At 39.0% G+C, this 18413-nt stretch overlaps 2 protein-coding genes across 5 annotated transcripts in view; both read left to right on the top strand.

The window, feature by feature from the left end:
- Positions 1 to 39: 39 nt before the first annotated feature.
- Positions 40 to 7903, top strand: LOC138021388 (RNA exonuclease 4-like). Of its 4 annotated transcripts, none has more exons than XM_068868250.1 (8): positions 40 to 257; positions 1394 to 1506; positions 2087 to 2403; positions 3825 to 3913; positions 4018 to 4092; positions 4788 to 4862; positions 7102 to 7354; positions 7470 to 7903. In XM_068868250.1, the coding sequence occupies exons 1-7, from the start codon at positions 57 to 59 to the stop codon at positions 7237 to 7239; spliced, it is 1008 nt and encodes a 335-aa protein (XP_068724351.1). In that variant the 5' UTR covers positions 40 to 56; the 3' UTR covers positions 7240 to 7354; positions 7470 to 7903. The 4 variants fall into 4 exon arrangements, with proteins under 4 accessions (XP_068724351.1, XP_068724350.1, XP_068724352.1 ...); XM_068868249.1 differs by having other exon boundaries at positions 7102 to 7362; positions 7477 to 7612; XM_068868251.1 differs by lacking the exon at positions 7470 to 7903 and having other exon boundaries at positions 4793 to 4862; positions 7102 to 7364.
- Positions 7904 to 11671: 3768 nt separating this feature from the next.
- LOC138019721 (TBC1 domain family member 9-like) overlaps positions 11672 to 18413 on the top strand; it is a 49165-nt gene continuing 42423 nt past the window's right edge. Inside the window, exons 1-8 of the mRNA XM_068866598.1 lie at positions 11672 to 11811; positions 11930 to 12041; positions 12176 to 12227; positions 12684 to 12761; positions 14009 to 14188; positions 16304 to 16437; positions 16710 to 16775; positions 17913 to 17989. Coding sequence (XP_068722699.1) covers positions 11768 to 11811; positions 11930 to 12041; positions 12176 to 12227; positions 12684 to 12761; positions 14009 to 14188; positions 16304 to 16437; positions 16710 to 16775; positions 17913 to 17989 — 743 coding nt within the window. The 5' untranslated portion in view covers positions 11672 to 11767. The remainder of the gene's footprint in view (positions 11812 to 11929; positions 12042 to 12175; positions 12228 to 12683; positions 12762 to 14008; positions 14189 to 16303; positions 16438 to 16709; positions 16776 to 17912; positions 17990 to 18413) is intronic.

The following is an 18413-nucleotide window of genomic DNA, read 5'->3' as shown; positions in this document are numbered from 1 at the left end:
CCGTTATTTGGGCAACCGCTGGAAAATCGTGCAGCGGATTCGAGAATTTTCTCAAGATGGCGAATGAAACTGTTGAAAGTGATCAAATGCAGCAAAGACCTCATAAACGGAAGCATGAGCACGACTTGCAATCCAGAAAAAAATGGAAGTTACCTCATGCAAGAGGACAAGTCAAGAGAGAAAAAAGTCAAAGTGTCTTTCTTGGATTTCCTAAAACCGCTGCAGAAATGTCATCGAATTGGAAAATATTACAAGCGGTTAGCTTTTTAATTATCAACATGTCCAGCAGCCGGACAGGATTTTTAAAATACTCCATGATCGGCAATATAAAATATTTCTAATTTCTATGGCTAGGAGACGTTGTTTATAATCAATTAACTTTTCTATTCATTAGTCAATCACGCACACATGGAAGCAGTGTTCTGAGTTGAATGTTGGGGAGGTCTGTGTGAAGTGTCGGTCGTGGAATATTTAACGAATTTTTTCCGGCTACTGGGTATCTCTACACAGCCTTTACTCATAGGTAAAAGTAATTGACATTAACTAATAACTTTTTCAAGTCTCGGGCCTATTTAGCTGACCACAGGTGCCCTACTAATACCAGTATTCGGAGCACAAACCTACGTATTAATAATGGACCTTTAGAACAGAGGACGAGGGTGACTACAAGTACGAGTTTTCCATACTGAGCATGCACAGGAGGTTTGGAGGACAACCTTTCTTGAAGTGCGCATGCTCAGAACGGAAAACTCGTACTTGTAGTCGTCGTTGTCTTCCGATCTAAAGGTCCCTAATATTACTGGGGGGGGGGGGGGGGGGGAAGGGGGGACTGCATGCATTCATTATTGTTGATCAAATCAAATCACACAAATAAAGCAGAACAAATCAATTATTGGGTTTTGGTGCGGAAAACCTTTTGGGGTATTTAAGTAGAGAACCAATAAACTCAGCCCCTATGTGAATGTGAGTCAGGTCATATTCATTTGGTGGCAGATGAGTTACTATCACCACTTTGCCCGTACAGTGCTTCCAACTTTTAGGAAAAACGAAGTTTCATTGAATGAAAAAAGTGTATAATTTTGAAGTGCGGGTTCTAGACAGAAGATAGAAGTGATCCTCTCACCTACTTGGACAATTTAATTTGTCTGTTATAGACACCTGAAAAATTCAGGTAGCTCCAACGAGATTTGAATCCATGACCTCTGCGATGCCGGTGAAATGCTCTGACTCTGGACTGAGCTATGAAGCCACTGAGTTTGGAACAGGTCAGTTTTTGGGGCATGTCAATCATCATGTGTTCGTGGACTGATGAATGATAGAAAGGTATATTCGTTTCATTCAGTTTGGGATAGGCACATTTTGAAAGTAGAACTTTCTATCATTTCTCTTGCAGACTCTTCAAAAAGAGAGAAAGAAAGCGGAAGAAAAGGGGGAAGTAAAACATAGGAGCAGAAAGACATTTAAGACGAGGCTCGAGCCAAGTGAAAGTTCACAGAAAGCTAAAAGGTCAGTTAGCGCGGCAGCTTGGTGTTGGAGGTTGGGTGTATTTGGGGGTAGGGAGTGTTAAAGGGGGAGCTTGTGTCTTATCATGCTCCTGTTACAGTACTTGTTTTGACATGCTACTGTTAAGGTTGTTTTATTTGTATTGTCCATGTTTACTATTTCTGTTATTTTGCATGTTTGTTTTCTGTTAAATTGTAGTTCTATCTTGGATTTGAAAAACATAGGATTGGAACTTTTGAATAGCTTTCTTTGATAAGTACATGTACATACAATGTATATGCTCTGTTCTGAAGGTCCTCCTGTTCACAAGAAACAATAATTTATGTGACAAAGCATTACCCCTGTGGGATTTGTTTTCATTAATCATGTAGGTGTTGCCCCGTTTGGGAAAAGGTGTCACAATGCCACTGCTTTTCACCAAAAAAATGTTATGTTGGGGACGCCGTTGGAGTGGAAATTTTATTGTTACTTTTCGCGAAAGTGACAAACACAAGAGGCTGACTAAAATAATTTTAGTCAGCCTCTTGTTCGTTATTTTATTAAGTCACATAATTTTTTTTTCAATTATTATGTCATCTTTCAGCGAAATCTGGTTTGATGACGTTGATCCAGAAGATCTAAAGCAAGCCACAGGATCAAAAACAGTTGAAACAACTACCTGTAATGAAAATCTGCAAAAGACTCTTATTACTGGAAATATGGAGCGGTTAACTAAAAGGATTGCATTAGACTGTGAAATGGTTGGAATTGGAACTGGTGGCCGGAAACACATGCTAGCAAGAGTGTCAGTTGTTAACTCCCATGGCCATGCCGTTTATGACTCATTTGTGGCCCCACAGGAAAAAGTAGTTGATTACCGAACTTCTGTTAGTGGTGTTAGACCTGCAGATTTGAGAAATGGTAAGTCACTCACATCTTTGTTGGTCACGTCATAATATGTTCAGTCCTGAAACAATGAATTTATATTATATAGTGAGTGACTTGGCATTCCGTCAGGCTGACATATCTCTTTATCATAGCACATTGCCACATTGCCATTGGACTTGAATCGTTTAGGTAATCCTTTGCAATGAAACTTTTCATCTCAGCACATAACAACTACAAGACTGGGATTTTGAACTCACATGTGATCACACCAGAGGCCACGTACTGAAAAAAGAGGCTGAAACTTTCAACACCTGTACATATATTTCTCAGCGTCTTGACAGAAGATAACAAAATTTTGAGATGGTTTCACTTCAGCAACGATGCTCTAACCCTGTCCTCCCCAATCAATGTTGCCAAATGTGAAGGAGAGGGGCGGATTCCTTGGTACTGAAGTGTTGGACCAGGTATTGTTATAGGAAAGGAGATGGTTGTTGTTTCCATGGTAAAATGGTGTATCTTGACACCATTTGTTGCAGATTTTTCATTGCAGAGGTAGAGAACCTGCAACACAAGACAATGGCTATAAGATCTGTATGTGACATGTTTTTCTTCACATTGTGTTGAATTTTAGTAGCTGACCTGCAAGTTTCATGTTTCTAAACTGGCTTCACAGGTGACCAGAAGGGCACAGGTTAACTCCCTCCAGTAGCATGAGGAGTTTTTATGAGTGAGCTAGCATCAGTTGCCAATAAATTATCATTATTTTCATTCATTCACCAAGCCGGAAACAAGCTAAATGTTATATGGCTAGGTCTGGGTAGTGGGCAAAATCACGAAGATCATGGGCAGTGATTGGCAATATCATCCTGCTTGCAGTATTTACATGTAGGTTTGTTAACCCATTGACCCCTTGGAGTGAGACTTAACTTCCTATCATTCATTAGCCTGCATTACTAGCACTGAGGTGGTTTGGTGAATCTAAATGGACACACGAAAAGCAAGTGAAGGGGAAGGGGCAAAGAGAATGATCGAGGAACCACCTGCAATCAACTCTACAACATTTTCGAAACTTCCCATTTCCAATTATGTGTGACGAGCATAAGTCCCAACCAATCATAGTGCAACTTGTGTAAACATTGGTGGCAATACAATTAATTTGCTTGGGAAAAAATGTACAAGATTGAACTGAAATTTCAACTTACTGTTACCGTTTCCTTGTCCGTGTTTCTCCTGTGTGCAATTTGTTGACAATGATATTATAACTGACAATTTTTTGTGGAAGTTATTAGAATGTCATTTCAGCACATTGAGAAATGCCTTGTCCAGTTCATCTTCTGCGGATGCAAAAACTAGCTGGAGCTTCTCAATGGATTATTATTACATCTCGCAGCTGCCAACGAGGTTGCTGTGAACCCTAATCCTTCAGCTTCTTTGATTTCATAATATTTTTTCAGCCCCAGACTTCAAGACAGTGCAGTTCAACGTTTCAAAACTTCTGAAAGGACGAATTCTTGTTGGACATTCTCTAAAGAATGACCTTGCGGTGGGTTGATTGAAACACTGTTTTCTATAGGACTACTAATGATTAGCAATAACAATTTTTCACCATAAAAACGTTGAAATGCAGCTGTTTATTTTACTTCTTAGGTTTTATTTCTCGGACACCCTGGGAGGGATATTCGAGACACAGCTAAATACAGACCTTTTCAGGAAAAATTGAAGGTGAGAAAGCTAACTAGATATGAATGAAGTCTCTTTGTTTCTGCTAGTAGTTTTGTCAGTTTTGGAGTAGGAGTAGTCATAAATAAGTTCTATAATGACAATTTTTTGATGGTTGAAGCAGATATTATTTAAAAAAAAAAAAAAATCTTTATCAAATTAAGACAAAGTGAGACCTTTCAACTGCTGTTGTATCATTTTGGCTTTTGGGGTTCCCCTGAATGGCTCTTCGATGAACTGCATGCGCACCTTGGGAACCATGTGCATTGCATTGAACCACCAACTGAAGTGAAAGCTTGGACTAGTTCTTTTGAGTTAAATTATTTCGATTTTGTTACGCCCTGAGAAACTTGTATGACAACGGTTGGAAATTCTGGCTCGCATTGTGCATCATTAAATGCATCTTCACTATTGGTGGCCATATTACTTGTGTAAGTTTAGAACAGTTTATAACCCGGTTAGTCAGCTCTAATTCTGGTTACGGTATATTTAAACATCTGTTACAAAAGCTAAGGACCTATTGAAGAATTTTTTTTATTTCACATGATTATGTACTTTTTAACGTTAAAGTAATCAACTAAATGAAGTGATGTCCTACGTTATTCAATTAATACCGTAAAAGTGATGTCCTACGTTATTCAATTAATACTGTAAAATTAATTCTATTTGATAATATTCCTCTGTGTTGTAATTTCTAGAGTAGGATGCCTTCGTTAAGAAATCTTGCAAAGCACTTTTTAAATATAAACATTCAACAAGGAGAACATTCTTCTGTGAGTATTACGATTGTTTTTTTGTTTGTTTGTTTTCAGTAATAAAAAGTGAAAGTGTTTGTTCTTGCAGCGACAGATGTCGGTCATTTCGCCTGCAAGTCGTTTCGCCTGCAAGTCGTTTCGCCTACAAGTCGATTCGCCTGCATCGAGTTCTATTCGCCTACACATCTAAAGTCGATTTGCTTACATACTAAGGGAACCTAAAATATATTGATACATATCAACCGATACAAGGGTACCCTTATTTTGAGCTGTAAGAGTCGACCAAAATATTGTATACGGTAAATTGGTGTAACGCATGAACGTTGATATTCGATAACTACGCTCCACATTAGTATACAATAGTATTCCTTATTTACAAGATCTCACTGATCATTAAAGTGGCAAATTACTCTAAAGTATAAACCCTAAAATTACAATTTCCCAAAGCCGTAACTACCTATACAAGTTTACATAATAAGGGAAGACTTAACTTGAGCGCTTGGTGAATGCTTTTGATGGCCCGTGTAGATGAGCGCATTGCCTAAGAAGTTGCTCTGAATTATTTTAATTTATGGCTCACTAAATCATCCCACAGCTCAAATATTTGACCTTGCAGCGATCTAAACTTTGATCGCTGGATCCGTTTAACCTTTTTTTCCGACACCAAACGGATTCGTAACTCTGTTAGGCGGGCCTCTTCATGAAGAAGATGGATCAGGAGGCAGAATGGCATATGCCATCTTCCTGAAGAACGGCGGTGGATTCCATTGTGCCACCCTTCCACGTCGTTGTTGCTCCTGATGGCCATCATATGCATGCTCCAAGAAGAGGGAGGCCAGTGTTGACTGAGCCAGGTTTCTGAGACGTAGTTTACAAACTGTTTCAGGGGATCCATGGTGGCTTGAAGACGCAACTGTTCAAATATTGGCTGGATGTTGTCTTCGGGTGGGAATGGCAGCGCCATAAATTTGCGGAGGTAGAGGCCCGGGGGTAGAGGTCGTTATTATAGTGGTTCTGGAGCCCTAGCTCTTGAATCTGTACAAAAGATTGTGTGTTAAACGTTTGAGACGTGGATACAAAGTTTTTTTCCACATGAGAATTTGTTGGAGTCATTTCATCCACAAGGACCTCGGGTGTTGTAATGAATTTATCTTCAGTGCTACATCGTCTTGACTTTAGCGTGTTAATAGAAGTACTTTCATTGATTCTTTCAAGTAATCTTTTATTACGTAAAATTATCTCTGCAACACCAAGTGAAGATTTTCTACCTACCTTTCTCCAAAGAGCCTGTATCCAATGGAACACACATCCCTTGATCCTCAGATTGGGAAGGAGCTGGCGGAGAACACTCCACGTTGCCCGTTCAAAATCGATGATCATGAGCCATAGAAAAAATGTAGAGCAACTTCTTAGGCAATGCGCTCATCTACACGGGCCATCGCAAGCATTCACTAAGCGCTCAAGTTAAGTCTTCCCTTATTACGTAAACTTGTAGCTTAAGGGTTTATATTATTGTATTTTAATGATAAGTGAAATCGACTTAACGTGTGTGTAGGCGAATCGACTTCACGTGTGTTGGCGAATAGACCACATTGTAGGCGAATCGACTTGCCTAACCTGCCTTTTGTGACGCTTTTTCCGAGTTAATTTTTTTCTGGATTTATGAATATGAAATAAGGAGAAGAGTTAGGACCGCTTCGTGACATCTATCATGTAGGACATGCATCTCGTTAGTCTGCCTTCCGCACTTGTAACTCATTAAGGACGGTGCCTACTATTGTTATTGCGCATACTCTGCGCATCTCGAGATACTTGGATTTCCTATGGCTGGTGCTTATTAATACAGGGATATTTTTGCACGCTGGGTTCAAAACTATGCGGAGGAAGCAGAACTTAGCAATTGTTCTTGGTATCCAAAAAGAAAATTGGGGGTAACCGCGCATTTTTCAGAGATAATTAAATCAATTTGGAAAAGAACGCCATACAAATATTGTTGATTAATTATCTTCGAAAAATGCATGGTCACCCCAAATTTTCTTTTTGGATTTCAATAACACCTGTTAAGATCTGCTTTTTCTGTATATTCAGTAACCGCGCAAAAATAACTTTGAATAGAGCTTGTTGGAGTTGAGCCTGCAGGCAAATTTCCTTTTGTTTAAAACTACGTGCAAAAGAGGCTTAAGGGTCAATTCAATACAAATTGACCCCTAAGCCTCGTTTATGTGACAAAACCGCTGATAACTCCGTTTGTCAACAGGTGCAAGATGCACAAGCTGCTATGAGACTCTACATGCTGCACAAAACTCAGTGGGAAAAACACGTGAAAGACGCCAAATTCAAGCATTTTAAAACGCAGAAAACAAAAACACACGTGACCAGGATGCAAATGACGTAGCCCTGTCGGTAGACATCTTTGTTTCACCACGGATTTCATGGATCGTACCATGAAAAATCATTGGAAACTATGGCCGATACAAGGACCAATCAACCGAATTCAGTGGATAATCATTGTCCAAACCAATGGAGTTATCTACCTATTAACCCCTGAACAAATTTTGCCAACAGTTGTTTTTCCAGTTATGTCAACTATTACATTTTTGCAGGATCTTTCAATTAAATTTAAAGATTTAACAAATATTTCTTCACATTTTCTTACAATTCACTCATTCCCAGTAAAATACTGCCAATAGAAAAAAAGGTGGAATAAATTTTACTTGGAAAATGGGGTCCTCAAATTTTTGCATTCTGCGATGCAAAATAGAGAGCCTGGTTGATAGGGTTTTTTTATATAAAGAATTGAATTTAAACCTACAAGCTTGTACGGTCCTTTGTAATTGGCATCTATAAAACTTGAAGACCACCTTGAAGTTAAGGTCATCAAAAATATCCAAACATCTAAGGTCACTGTATCAAGTTCAATTTTTACAATGACTGCAACATTCTCGCGCGCTCATTGGCTAATTTTATTGTCAATAAGCGGACAGACACAAATGTATAATTTATGCGATATTGACGTGATATTGCTCCCGTCAGATGAAATGAAATTGAAGTTTGTCGCATTTTTGTCCCGCGTTCTTCTCGTGTTTTGACTTAATTTTGACCCCTCTGCCTTTTTGTTATTGTAAAAAACGAATTGATATCAGTTTTTCATGCGTCTGTCCTGTTATTGATCATGTATATCGTTGTAACGTTGCCAAAGTAGCTGTGGATCCACGAGACGATAGCCGAGTGGATCCGTAGACTACTTTGACAATGTTATGACGAAATTCAAGATCAATAACATCTATCGCCTCGTGGATCCACAGCTACTTTGAAAATGTTATGACGAAATTCATGATCAATAACAGGACAGACGCATGAAAAACTGACATCAATTTGTTAATAAGAACAATAATGAACTTAAATGATTTTAAGTGTCAAAAGTATTTAGCGTTGGGGCATTAGACTAATTGGGAACACTGTACAGTAATCTAATCAAATCAACTCTTGTCGCTGGTTTTCAAGGAGGGCGGAAAACTAGAGTACCGTGGAGAAAACCTCTCGGTGCAGAGTAGAGAACCAACAAACTCAACCCACCTATGACGCCGAGTCTGGGAATGGAACTTGGGTCACATTGGTGAGATGCGAGTGCTCTCGCCACTGCGCCATCCCTGCTGCCAATCGGCTGTGGTCTGGGATCAAGTCATCATCACGCTTGTTTGTCACAGCATTCCAGAGGGTTGATAGCTCTATGCTCCTTCAGGTCTTCAGTTTATTAGTCGGTTAAGCTTATTAACAAGAACAAATAAATGACAAATAATGAGACAACGAAAATGGTACAAAATACATGGTGCAAATGCTACAGACGCTTTCGTACAGCAAAAGTTGCTGAAGGTTCCAGTGAAAGACAACCTAATGAATTAAAATGATGAAAATGTGAAGTACGGGGAAACGCATGACTAAGACGTAACGTTTACACGATCGGAGATTTCACTGCTTTTAGTTGACGGGCAATCGAAGATCTGCTGTCGTCTGCGGAGATGAATATACAGGCAAATCAGGAGCTTTTCTGTCTTCCCTTTCAAGTGACATCTCCATTGCCATCTGGGCTAACGCTCAGGCCCGGGTTTCTGGAAGCATGGTTATCGCTAACCAGCGTTAAATACCATGGAAACCTATAGGTCCCAATGCGGGGCTTATTCGAGGAGTTTCGTCAAATAAAAGAAAAACACTAAAAAGTAACTCTAACACAGCATGAGGAATTTCTTTGCATCAAAACCCATGTTCTCCAGTTCAAAGTGATTGTATTTCACTGTTCGCCGTAAGAGTCAAATGGTCACTATCAAGAGACGTTTGTGTTAATCTCCGTACAGAAATATTTTTGTGTGACGTTCAATTTTCTTTAAATAAGCGCCGCCCTCAAATAAGCGTCTTACTTGAGGTGCGAAAAATTAAATTTTCGCCGTGACGCTTATTTGAGTAAATACGGTAAATGGGAAAAAAGATAGAGAATAACTGTTGAAATATAAGTGCCACGTGGTCAACTTTTGCAAAAACGAATCCATTTCCCTTCCCATAGGAAACACGATCTGTAGCGTAATTTCAACACAAGTGTAAAATGGTCCACACTTCGTTCACGTTCTTTCTATTTGGTCCCCAAACTAAAATGAAACTAGACGCTGTCGAAGCGTTAATTCGGGCTTGTTTAGAGATTCGACATGGAATAAAGAGGCGATTTTTGATTTGACGTCAAAATAAGCTATTTTCCACGTTTGCTGTGGGATGGGCTTAATCGTAAGGTTCGACGCTATTGCGTCTAGTGGATCCCCTTTTTCTCTCTTGTTCAAACACTTCGTCAGGGCATGCGTAAATGATAGGGCCCTCCGATACGAACAAAGCCAAACAATAGGCACGCATGGCGTACTTGTGCTAGTGCAGTGACATATCGCTTTATTCCATATTGTCAACTGAGCTGCGTTTTGTCTTCCAGGAGATTCAAGTTGCCCTTGCGTAATATGCAGCTCTAATAGTACACGATATTGTTTGGGTACCGTATATCATTATAGTGCCATGGTAGATGTCTTGGTACACCCTGAGAAGACATGTGGTTACTAGCAAAATACTAAACCCAGAAAGATTGAAGAAAAAAGTAAAAGTCCAGATTAAGAAATTTATTGGCTAGTTAGTGTAGTTAAATGAAGGATTGTTTCACTGCGCTAGGCCGGAAGAAATATGAGGAGCTCAAAAAGGCCCAAGCAATTGTGAGGGCAAAGGCTGTGATATTTCCTAATTTGATTGTGCTCCCTTGGATTTTGTGTAGCTTTTTGTAATAATTCACACAGGTTTGAAAAATTAACATCATTTTGGAGGTGAATTATATGATGGTTTCTGCGAAAATCTTTTTTATTTCTACGAATGGGAATGCTCAAACTCATATCTACCCCGATGAAATGATATATGAAGTGGATCATACATTGAACTGCGGATATGAAATCAAGTGAAGCTTCGATCCTCGCAATAATGAACGCAATTTTCGCAATTGCGGATAAGGGCCTGAAAAATTCAGAATTTCAACGGGATTTGAACCCGTGACCTCGCGATACCGGTGAGACGCTCTAACCAACTGAGCTATGGACTATGGAGCTATGAAGCTACTGACGTTGGGAGCTGGTCAGCTGATTGTAATGTTCCCTCTTCATCGTTGATTCCTGAAATTTTCAGGCTTCTTTACGCAATTGCAAAAATTGCATTCGTTACTGCGAGGATCATAGGTTCAATTGATTTCATATTCGCGGTTCAATGTATGATCCACTTCAGGTCACTTCATATATCATTTCATCGTTGATTCATTCTTCACGGGAACATTAGAACCCACAAATTACCTGCTCCCAACGTCAGTGGCGTCATAGCTCAGTTGGTTAGAGCGTCGCACAGGTATCGCGAGGTCGGGGGTTCAAGCCCCTTTGAAGTTCTGAATTTTCTTCAGGCTTCTCTTCTCAATTGCAAAAATTGCGTTCATAACTGCGAGGATCATAGCTTCACTTAATGTCTACTACATTAAAAGTCAAAATGAACATACTGCATGGAGGACAAAAAAATTATACATTGTCAACGAGCTGTATCAATTATATTAGGCCTAAACAAAAGTTTTTAGGCCAAAGGTTAGCTTTTATGAATGTTTAGGATACTTTCTGTATTCATATTCTGCTATCTTATTTATCGTTATGGTTATGGTGTGATCACTTTCCTTTATTTTCATATTTCTTTTTGTTTTGTTGTATTCTGAAGTTGGCCATCTTGAAGGGAACACGTAACACTGAAATGTTCTATGGGGAATTAAGGAAAGGGGAACACACAGCGGTGTCTGACACCCCGGGGTCTGACATTTGCAGACTGCAGACAAATAGCGCTGATAAACAGTATTTAACCGTTTTAAAATGGGTTCTTAGACTTAAATACTGTTTATCAGCGCTATTTGAAATGGGTGTTTAGACTTAAATACTGTTTATCAGCGCTATTTGTCTGCAGTCTGCAAATGTCGGACACCGAACACACAGCACTTGTGCTCAGTGTTCGGGGGAACAGATAACACGGGGGAACACAAAACGCTGTGACACCGGACCAACTATAACTGAGGAGAAAGTGCTGCCTTTGTAATGTCATCTTCAAATGATTAGACTTTCAAGTCTCCTCAGATAAGGACGATGTCCATCATGTGCTTCTCAAGGGACAGTTACAGCCTGTAAAATAGTATTGGTTACCTCCGCGGCGTATGCGCACAAGCAAATGAAACAGACGCCTGCAAATCGTCAGCAGAAGCACAATGAAGGCAGGCTCAGATAAGCTTCAGTTTGTTATGTTGTGAAAAAAAGTAGCGATGAATAGAGTTGTCATCTCTTTACGATGATCCATACGCGAGATCGCCATCATTTGTTTAGAAAATAATGTGGATTAAGCCAGAAGAAGTTCTTCTCGCCAATGCTCTTTGGTAATTAAGCATTAGATTCATTTTAATTAAACAGCAACATTTTAATATAAGCTTGATAAACCTAAATGTAGGAGGATAACAGTCTAAATTTATTTCGATTGGTCTCTTTGTCACATAGGGCAACTGAACGGGCGAATCCGTACTTTGTTCTTCAGCGTAGAAAAGGCCATGGTGGCGGAGGATTAACTTCTCTTTTGATCGGGACGTTAGATAATGTTTTGGATACGAAGGTAAAGAATTTCCAAAGCGATCACAAAGTTATTTCACATGAATGTTGGCTTTGGATGTGTATTAGCGATTATTAGTTTGAAGTTGTAAATATGCGAGACTCGTACTCTGTCTTTGCTTGTTGTTTATTTTTCAGCCTGCACCGTTTCGCATACTTCTACAACTGCCCAGCTCTGATATAAGTTATGGTGGGTAAACTGTGTACCTGTGGTACTGAAAGCATTTTGTGACTGATTGGGTACTTTAAAAGTAGACTAGTTTACCTAAATGGTAGAAGTGCTGCCGAGGGAAAGTGAGATGTTCAATTATGCTTGTGGTAGCGTGCGTAGCAGACGGTTTGGCGAATTTTAGATGCTTTTTTCCACCGGGGTTGACTTTCAAGTGATTGTTTTGAATATGGCAGTGGGAAAACCTGGACGAAAGTCAAATGAGAATGCGAGGGGGGAGGGGCTGAGGAGAAGGAGACACAGAGAATTTCTTTTATATTTGACAAAAAAATGATAAAGGTTTTTTTTTTACATATTATTAAAAAGTGTTCTGTTTTGAAGATCTTTATGGATTATTACCTGGTACATGTGTAAAGAAGGTTGGAGTTGAAATGTTGTTAAGAGAAAATTTCACAGATTATTTTCTTTCGTCCATAGTTATTGCAAATGCAGCATGCTTTCAGGATATAGAAGCAGACTGGAACTGGCTGGCAAAATATTTATTGGAGACTTTAGGTAAGCTGACATTATGAAGCCAGTCACTTTAATCCATCAACTCCTCAGCTGCTGACAGTAGGATGCCCCCAGCTGGCGAGTAAAATTGTCTGGTGATCTGTAACTTTAGTCTCATCAGAAGCTCATGACCTTGGAGGGTTTAACTCTGGTTCATAGCTAGGGTTTTTATTGTTTAAAAATTCCCTTATGTGGATGTAACGTACGTCACACATTTTCCCACGCATACAGCTTGCTTTGACCATATTTGGGCATAAAATTGGTGTCGTAAAATCGCCAGCTCTGTTCCAAGGAAAAGAGTTACAAGTTACACACTTTGAGGTCATGTGCTTCTGGTCTCACTTCCTGGAGTCAATGGGTTAAACAAAAAATTATTGATTTTTTTTCTCCTGAAGAAAATATTATTGTTTAATTTTAATTAACTCAGTGACTGACCTGAACTGCCTCCCATTTACAATTAAAGTCATCTGGTGTTAGACAGGGGAAAATCTCCCAGGAGTCAGTGGGTTAAAAGGGTCATCAGGGCTTGAAATTGACGAAAAAATCCAGTCGTAAATTTTGCGACAAAATACGAAAATCTAGTCGCAGTTTTGCAAATTTTAGTCGTAAAATCATTGTGCTGCATTGTCTTGTTAGAGGTAATTAGCAAAACAAAATATGAACCCGCAATACTGGTGTGTAAAGAAGCCATTGAAAATGGTGAAAGGAATGGAGTTGGGCACGAAACATCAGAGCTAAATTACGCTACGATTACGCTATCTTCAGATTGAAAGAAACTCACTGTCAGAAACAAAATAATTTTGTCATTTCTTTATTTATTTTAGCAAAGGTAGCAGCGAAGTGGCAAGCGAGTAGCAGCGAGGTGAAACTAATTCACCAATTTTCGACTTCTCCGGATATTTTATTTGCGAAGGGAAAAAAATTCAGTTGCAAATGCAACTGTATTGGTCGCAATTTCGAGCCCTGGACATACTGAACTTTTTGAGAGGATGTAGAGGTTGTTAACCCATTGACTTTTGAACCTCCCCGCATGAATGAGTAAAACCGTCTTGTGTTGGACAGAGTAAAATCTATCAATTTGAAAGTGTCACTTCTAGGGGTCAATGGGTTTATGGTGGTTAACTACCATTAAAAGGCAACTTAGAACCTGATCCATTGTTAACCCACGATTAGTGCTACATAGACTTTAAACAAGGCACCTTTGCTATCTCCAAGAGTTGTTTTTAACACCTTTATTTTCACCTTTGCAGTCACCATTGAAAGTGAGGAAGACATCAGAGAATTTGTGAAAGCAAAGATTGAGAGCCTGGTAGCCCATCTTGCTGCTGATCAAGATGTTGTGGCAGAAACAGAAACCAGTAGATTCAAATCAGCAGCTATTAGATTTCACAGAATTTTTAACATGCCACCTGATGAAAAACTTGTTAACTGTATGTTTTTTTTTTGCTTACTTGACATACCCCTTTCATTTCTAAGAGCACCCCTTTGACCAAGAAAATAATAATTTTATGGTAGGTCAGAATGAAAACCCGGAAGTGGCATTCTAATAGGGTGTTAACGGATTAGATCATCATTTTTTTATTTATTAAGATTTTTGAGCGTGATATAAAGCCACTGTTACACATGGAATCTTTTAGCTGATACTTGTGTGCAACGGCGCTGCGAAACAAGTTTCAGCAAGTGTTGCACTTCGTAACACAAAAGTTCAAAACTTGTTTGGAACATTGAAACTGGTCTCAAAATGTTATTACCAGATTTCTGCAAAAGTAGTTGATGTTGGTTCCATGGCCTTGGCATGTAAGTTGCGGTTTCTGATTCCAGGCTTTGTGGCATAGTGTAACAAGACTGAGTGAGTGTCATATGGTGAAACTCTTGTTTTTATCGCCAGTGCAATCGTTGTGACTGTTGCAGAAGTAGAAAGTGGTTCTACTTTTCCTGAAACTTGTTTCGTGATGGAAGTTCAGCAGAGTTTCATGAAATCGACCATGTTACATGGTGCAACACCTGCTGAAACTTGTTTCACAGTGGCGTTGCACAAATGTTTCCGCTAAAAGTTTCAACATGTAACATTGGCTTTACAAGGTCAGTGGTTGTTGTGTTGAGGAGAACATTTCTGGTTCTGGTTTGAATTTCAATTGCTCAGGTTGCTGTATTTAACTCAGGGTTCTCCCTAGTTTTCAGCGGAACAGGTGTGGCACCTTTTCAAACCGGTAAAGCAATTGGTTAATGTTGGACGTTCTGCAAAGAACAAGGAACTTCTGAGCGTTTGTAGGCAGAAATAAGTGCTCTTACAAGCGGTCAATTTTACCGGTTACTGCCTGATAAGGAGAACCCTGTAACTGCAATGATCATTGTTGTAATTATAATTATTATATAATAATGGTTATAATCCTGCATGGAAAGCAGGTATAGTATAGTATTAAGAGGACACACATCCACAATGTAGATCAGGGTCAATGCTTCAAGGTTCTGTCCCTGTCTTTTTGAGGGGTGGATGTTACTACCAACTGATCATAGGATAATGCAGTAATTTGTATTGGTAACTTTGCTTATACCTATATATACTGGATAGTGATTTGTATGTGTAATAGAGGTTTTGCACGGCAGCCATGTTGCGTGGCAGGAACAATATATTCTTTTTCCCATGGAAACAAATGTTCTTTCTAATGCAAACATTTTCATTGTTCCTACCATGCAACATGGCTGCCATGCAAAACCTCTAGAGGACCACATACTGTCCAATTTGGAAATAATTGGATGATGACGACCGTCAAATTGGACGTAGGCTGAGTCCAATTTGGCAGTCCGAGGCTTCAAGGCTTGAAGCTTATACGCTACATGGCAAAGTTACCGTAATCAAGGCGTGTAGAGGAAATAATTATTAATAGAAAACTATGCTAAGACAGACAACATTGAAAAATAATCTGGAAGGTGTGATAGTGGTCAGAAGATTAAAACCCTTTACCATCTACAGGGTAAGATTGACACTTACAGATTTTGCTCTGTCTAACAACAGGCCATTATCTTTCCTTGTCAGTGAGGTCCTGTTAGGGGAAAAAAGGTTAAATTAAGTTAATTTAAGATAATTATTAATAAATCGATTGTGGTTCAGCATTGGCGGTACCCTTGTGGACAACAATATTTGTCATCACAGTGATCAAAATGTTGTGCACTCATGAGGTGCAGCCAAGTGAGCCAGAGCGTGACCAAGATCGTGACACAAAGAAAGAGTAAGCCTTGTCTATAACTTTCTCGCAATCTGATGGGTGTATTTCCCAAAATGAGTGTTTCTGCTTGGCCAATACAATATTGTGTGACACGTTGACGTGAGGCTCATATCAACAACAGCAAACTAGCCAGACAGATTGCAAGATTGCAAGCAATTGTGGTAAAAAGTTAAATTTAATCAGTGTGTAAACAAAAATGAAGCAATGATGGTATCATTGTGTAGGTTGATTTTCTTGGTTTGCTCCTTACAGCACATGTAAAAGCAAACCGTTGATTTGAGTTGCCTTCATTGATATCATTGTTTCACTGTAATTTAGATTACTCCTGCAGTTATTGGAAGGGACGAGTTCCACGGCAAGGCTGGCTCTACCTGTCCGTTAACTACATGTGTTTTTATTCATTTTTGATGGGAAAAGAAGCACGACTTGTCATTAGATGGCTTGATGTTGTGGTAGGAAACAATTTTTTGTACAGTATTATTAGTCATCTTACACAGATTAAAAGACTCGTACATGTATTTACATTGTTGACATGTCATACACACTGTGATTATTCGAAAAAAGTGATCATAGTAGAATGATGTCTTTAAAAACCTGTCCCATACCCCCTGATATTCTGATAACAGAACATGTAATTTGGTATCCATAGTTTTGGGCCCTTATATACTGTAACAATAATAAAAAATTGTGGAGTAATAACTGTTATATTTGATTGACAATTTAGTCTCTGGAAAGAAGCAGTAGTATGTTGTTTACTGATGGAATAAAGGTTACAACCAGAGAGGGAGAGGTTAGTTGATTGGAAATTAAAATAATCGCTTACATAATTTTTTTTCGCTGTTCAGGTACTGGTGGAATCTTTTGCTAATAGATATTCCTAGTGCTTCTAGTGTTAATCATGATACAGAAAAATAATTTGAAGTTGTTTTAAAGTGAGTTTCAATCGAAAGTCGTAAAACCAAAACCAATTGAAAGTAATTACTTTGGCCAATCATAAAGGAGGGAGAGAATCCAGTAAACCAATCAAAGTAAGCACGTGTGAGCCGTGATTGGTTTTGGTTTCACTCCTGACTGGTTGAAAAAGTGAAGCGAGAACTTTGAACTAATTCACTAATTACTTTCGACACTCAATTGAAAACCGCTCTAAAGGTCCGGAGTAGTTCTAATAATAATGATAATACTTAGTCTATTAGTTAATTATTGAGGAGGAGTTAGGGTTAGTACCAATAGGGGCATTTCTAATATTATGCTTTTCTAGCATACTATTTTCATTGAAGTGATCATTTGAAAACCTTTTTCTTCACTACAGTAAGTTGTTTCAATAAGTACATGTACCAACAACTGACGAAAACCATCGGCTTCTTCATTCAGAGAAGTCAGCCATGTTACCCTAACCCTAAGTCACCTAAATTGAATTTAAATTAATGTCAGATTCTTCCAAACCTACATTAGTATTAGAACTCATTTTGACAATGGCAACATGAAGTAGCTAATTGTGATCATTGATTTTGCATTTAAAATGAGGCACTTGGGAGCATTCAGATTTTAAAATGGCATACCCCAGACACCCATAGCGAAAGAGACTGTTAGGCCCATTGTTAATACTGTAACAGTCAGTTACTCTGGCATTCCAACTACAATCAGTGGCAAAAGTCTTGGGACACTCACCCTTTGAAGTTGGTTTTCTTACTGAGTTTGAAAAATTGCCCCCTCCCCCCCAGAACAATGTTGCCAATAGTGAACATACATTTCCTTGTCTATTTCAACATTGATTGGGGGGAGGGGGGGACTTGTATTTTTAAGCTTTCAGAGGAATTTTGACAGTTATGCTTAGTTTCTGACGTCTGAGAGGTTTTCAGGCCCATTCTGACACTAACGAACTAACGAACTTCAGATTTTACTGAAACCATGGCTTGCTTTATTTCAGTTTAGTTTCTCTCTGCTGCTACATATAACAGAAACCTTTGGACTCATGGAGCAGTTAGCCAACCTGGCCATGCGACAGTAAGCTGATATTTCACCTACCTTATTATAGTAAATTAACAAGAATTGTTAAAAAAGTCGGGCTAATTATGTTGAACATTATTTTCCATGACGTGAATTAAGGGCAGCATTGTTGACCAGATTGCTCAGTTTTGTTCTAATCAGTGATTTTTTTTTTGCAATCAAGTGAAGCTATGATCCTCACAGTTATGAACGCAATTTTTGCAATTGTGCACAGAAGCCTGAAAAATTCAGGACCTCAACAGGATTTGAACCTGTGACCTTGCGATACTGGTGTGATGCTCTAACCAACTGAGCTATGAAGCTACTGACGTTGGGAGCTGGTCATTTGATCCATTTCATACAAATCATTTCATCGTTGATTCATTCCTCGCGGGAACATTAGAACCCACAAATGACCAGCTCCCAACGTCAGTGGCTTCAT

This window comes from Montipora capricornis, chromosome 10, assembly GCF_036669925.1.
Source record: "Montipora capricornis isolate CH-2021 chromosome 10, ASM3666992v2, whole genome shotgun sequence".
NCBI lineage: Eukaryota > Metazoa > Cnidaria > Anthozoa > Scleractinia > Acroporidae > Montipora > Montipora capricornis.
Note: the sequence above shows the minus strand (reverse complement) of the source record. Positions and strands in the feature narration are given on the sequence as shown.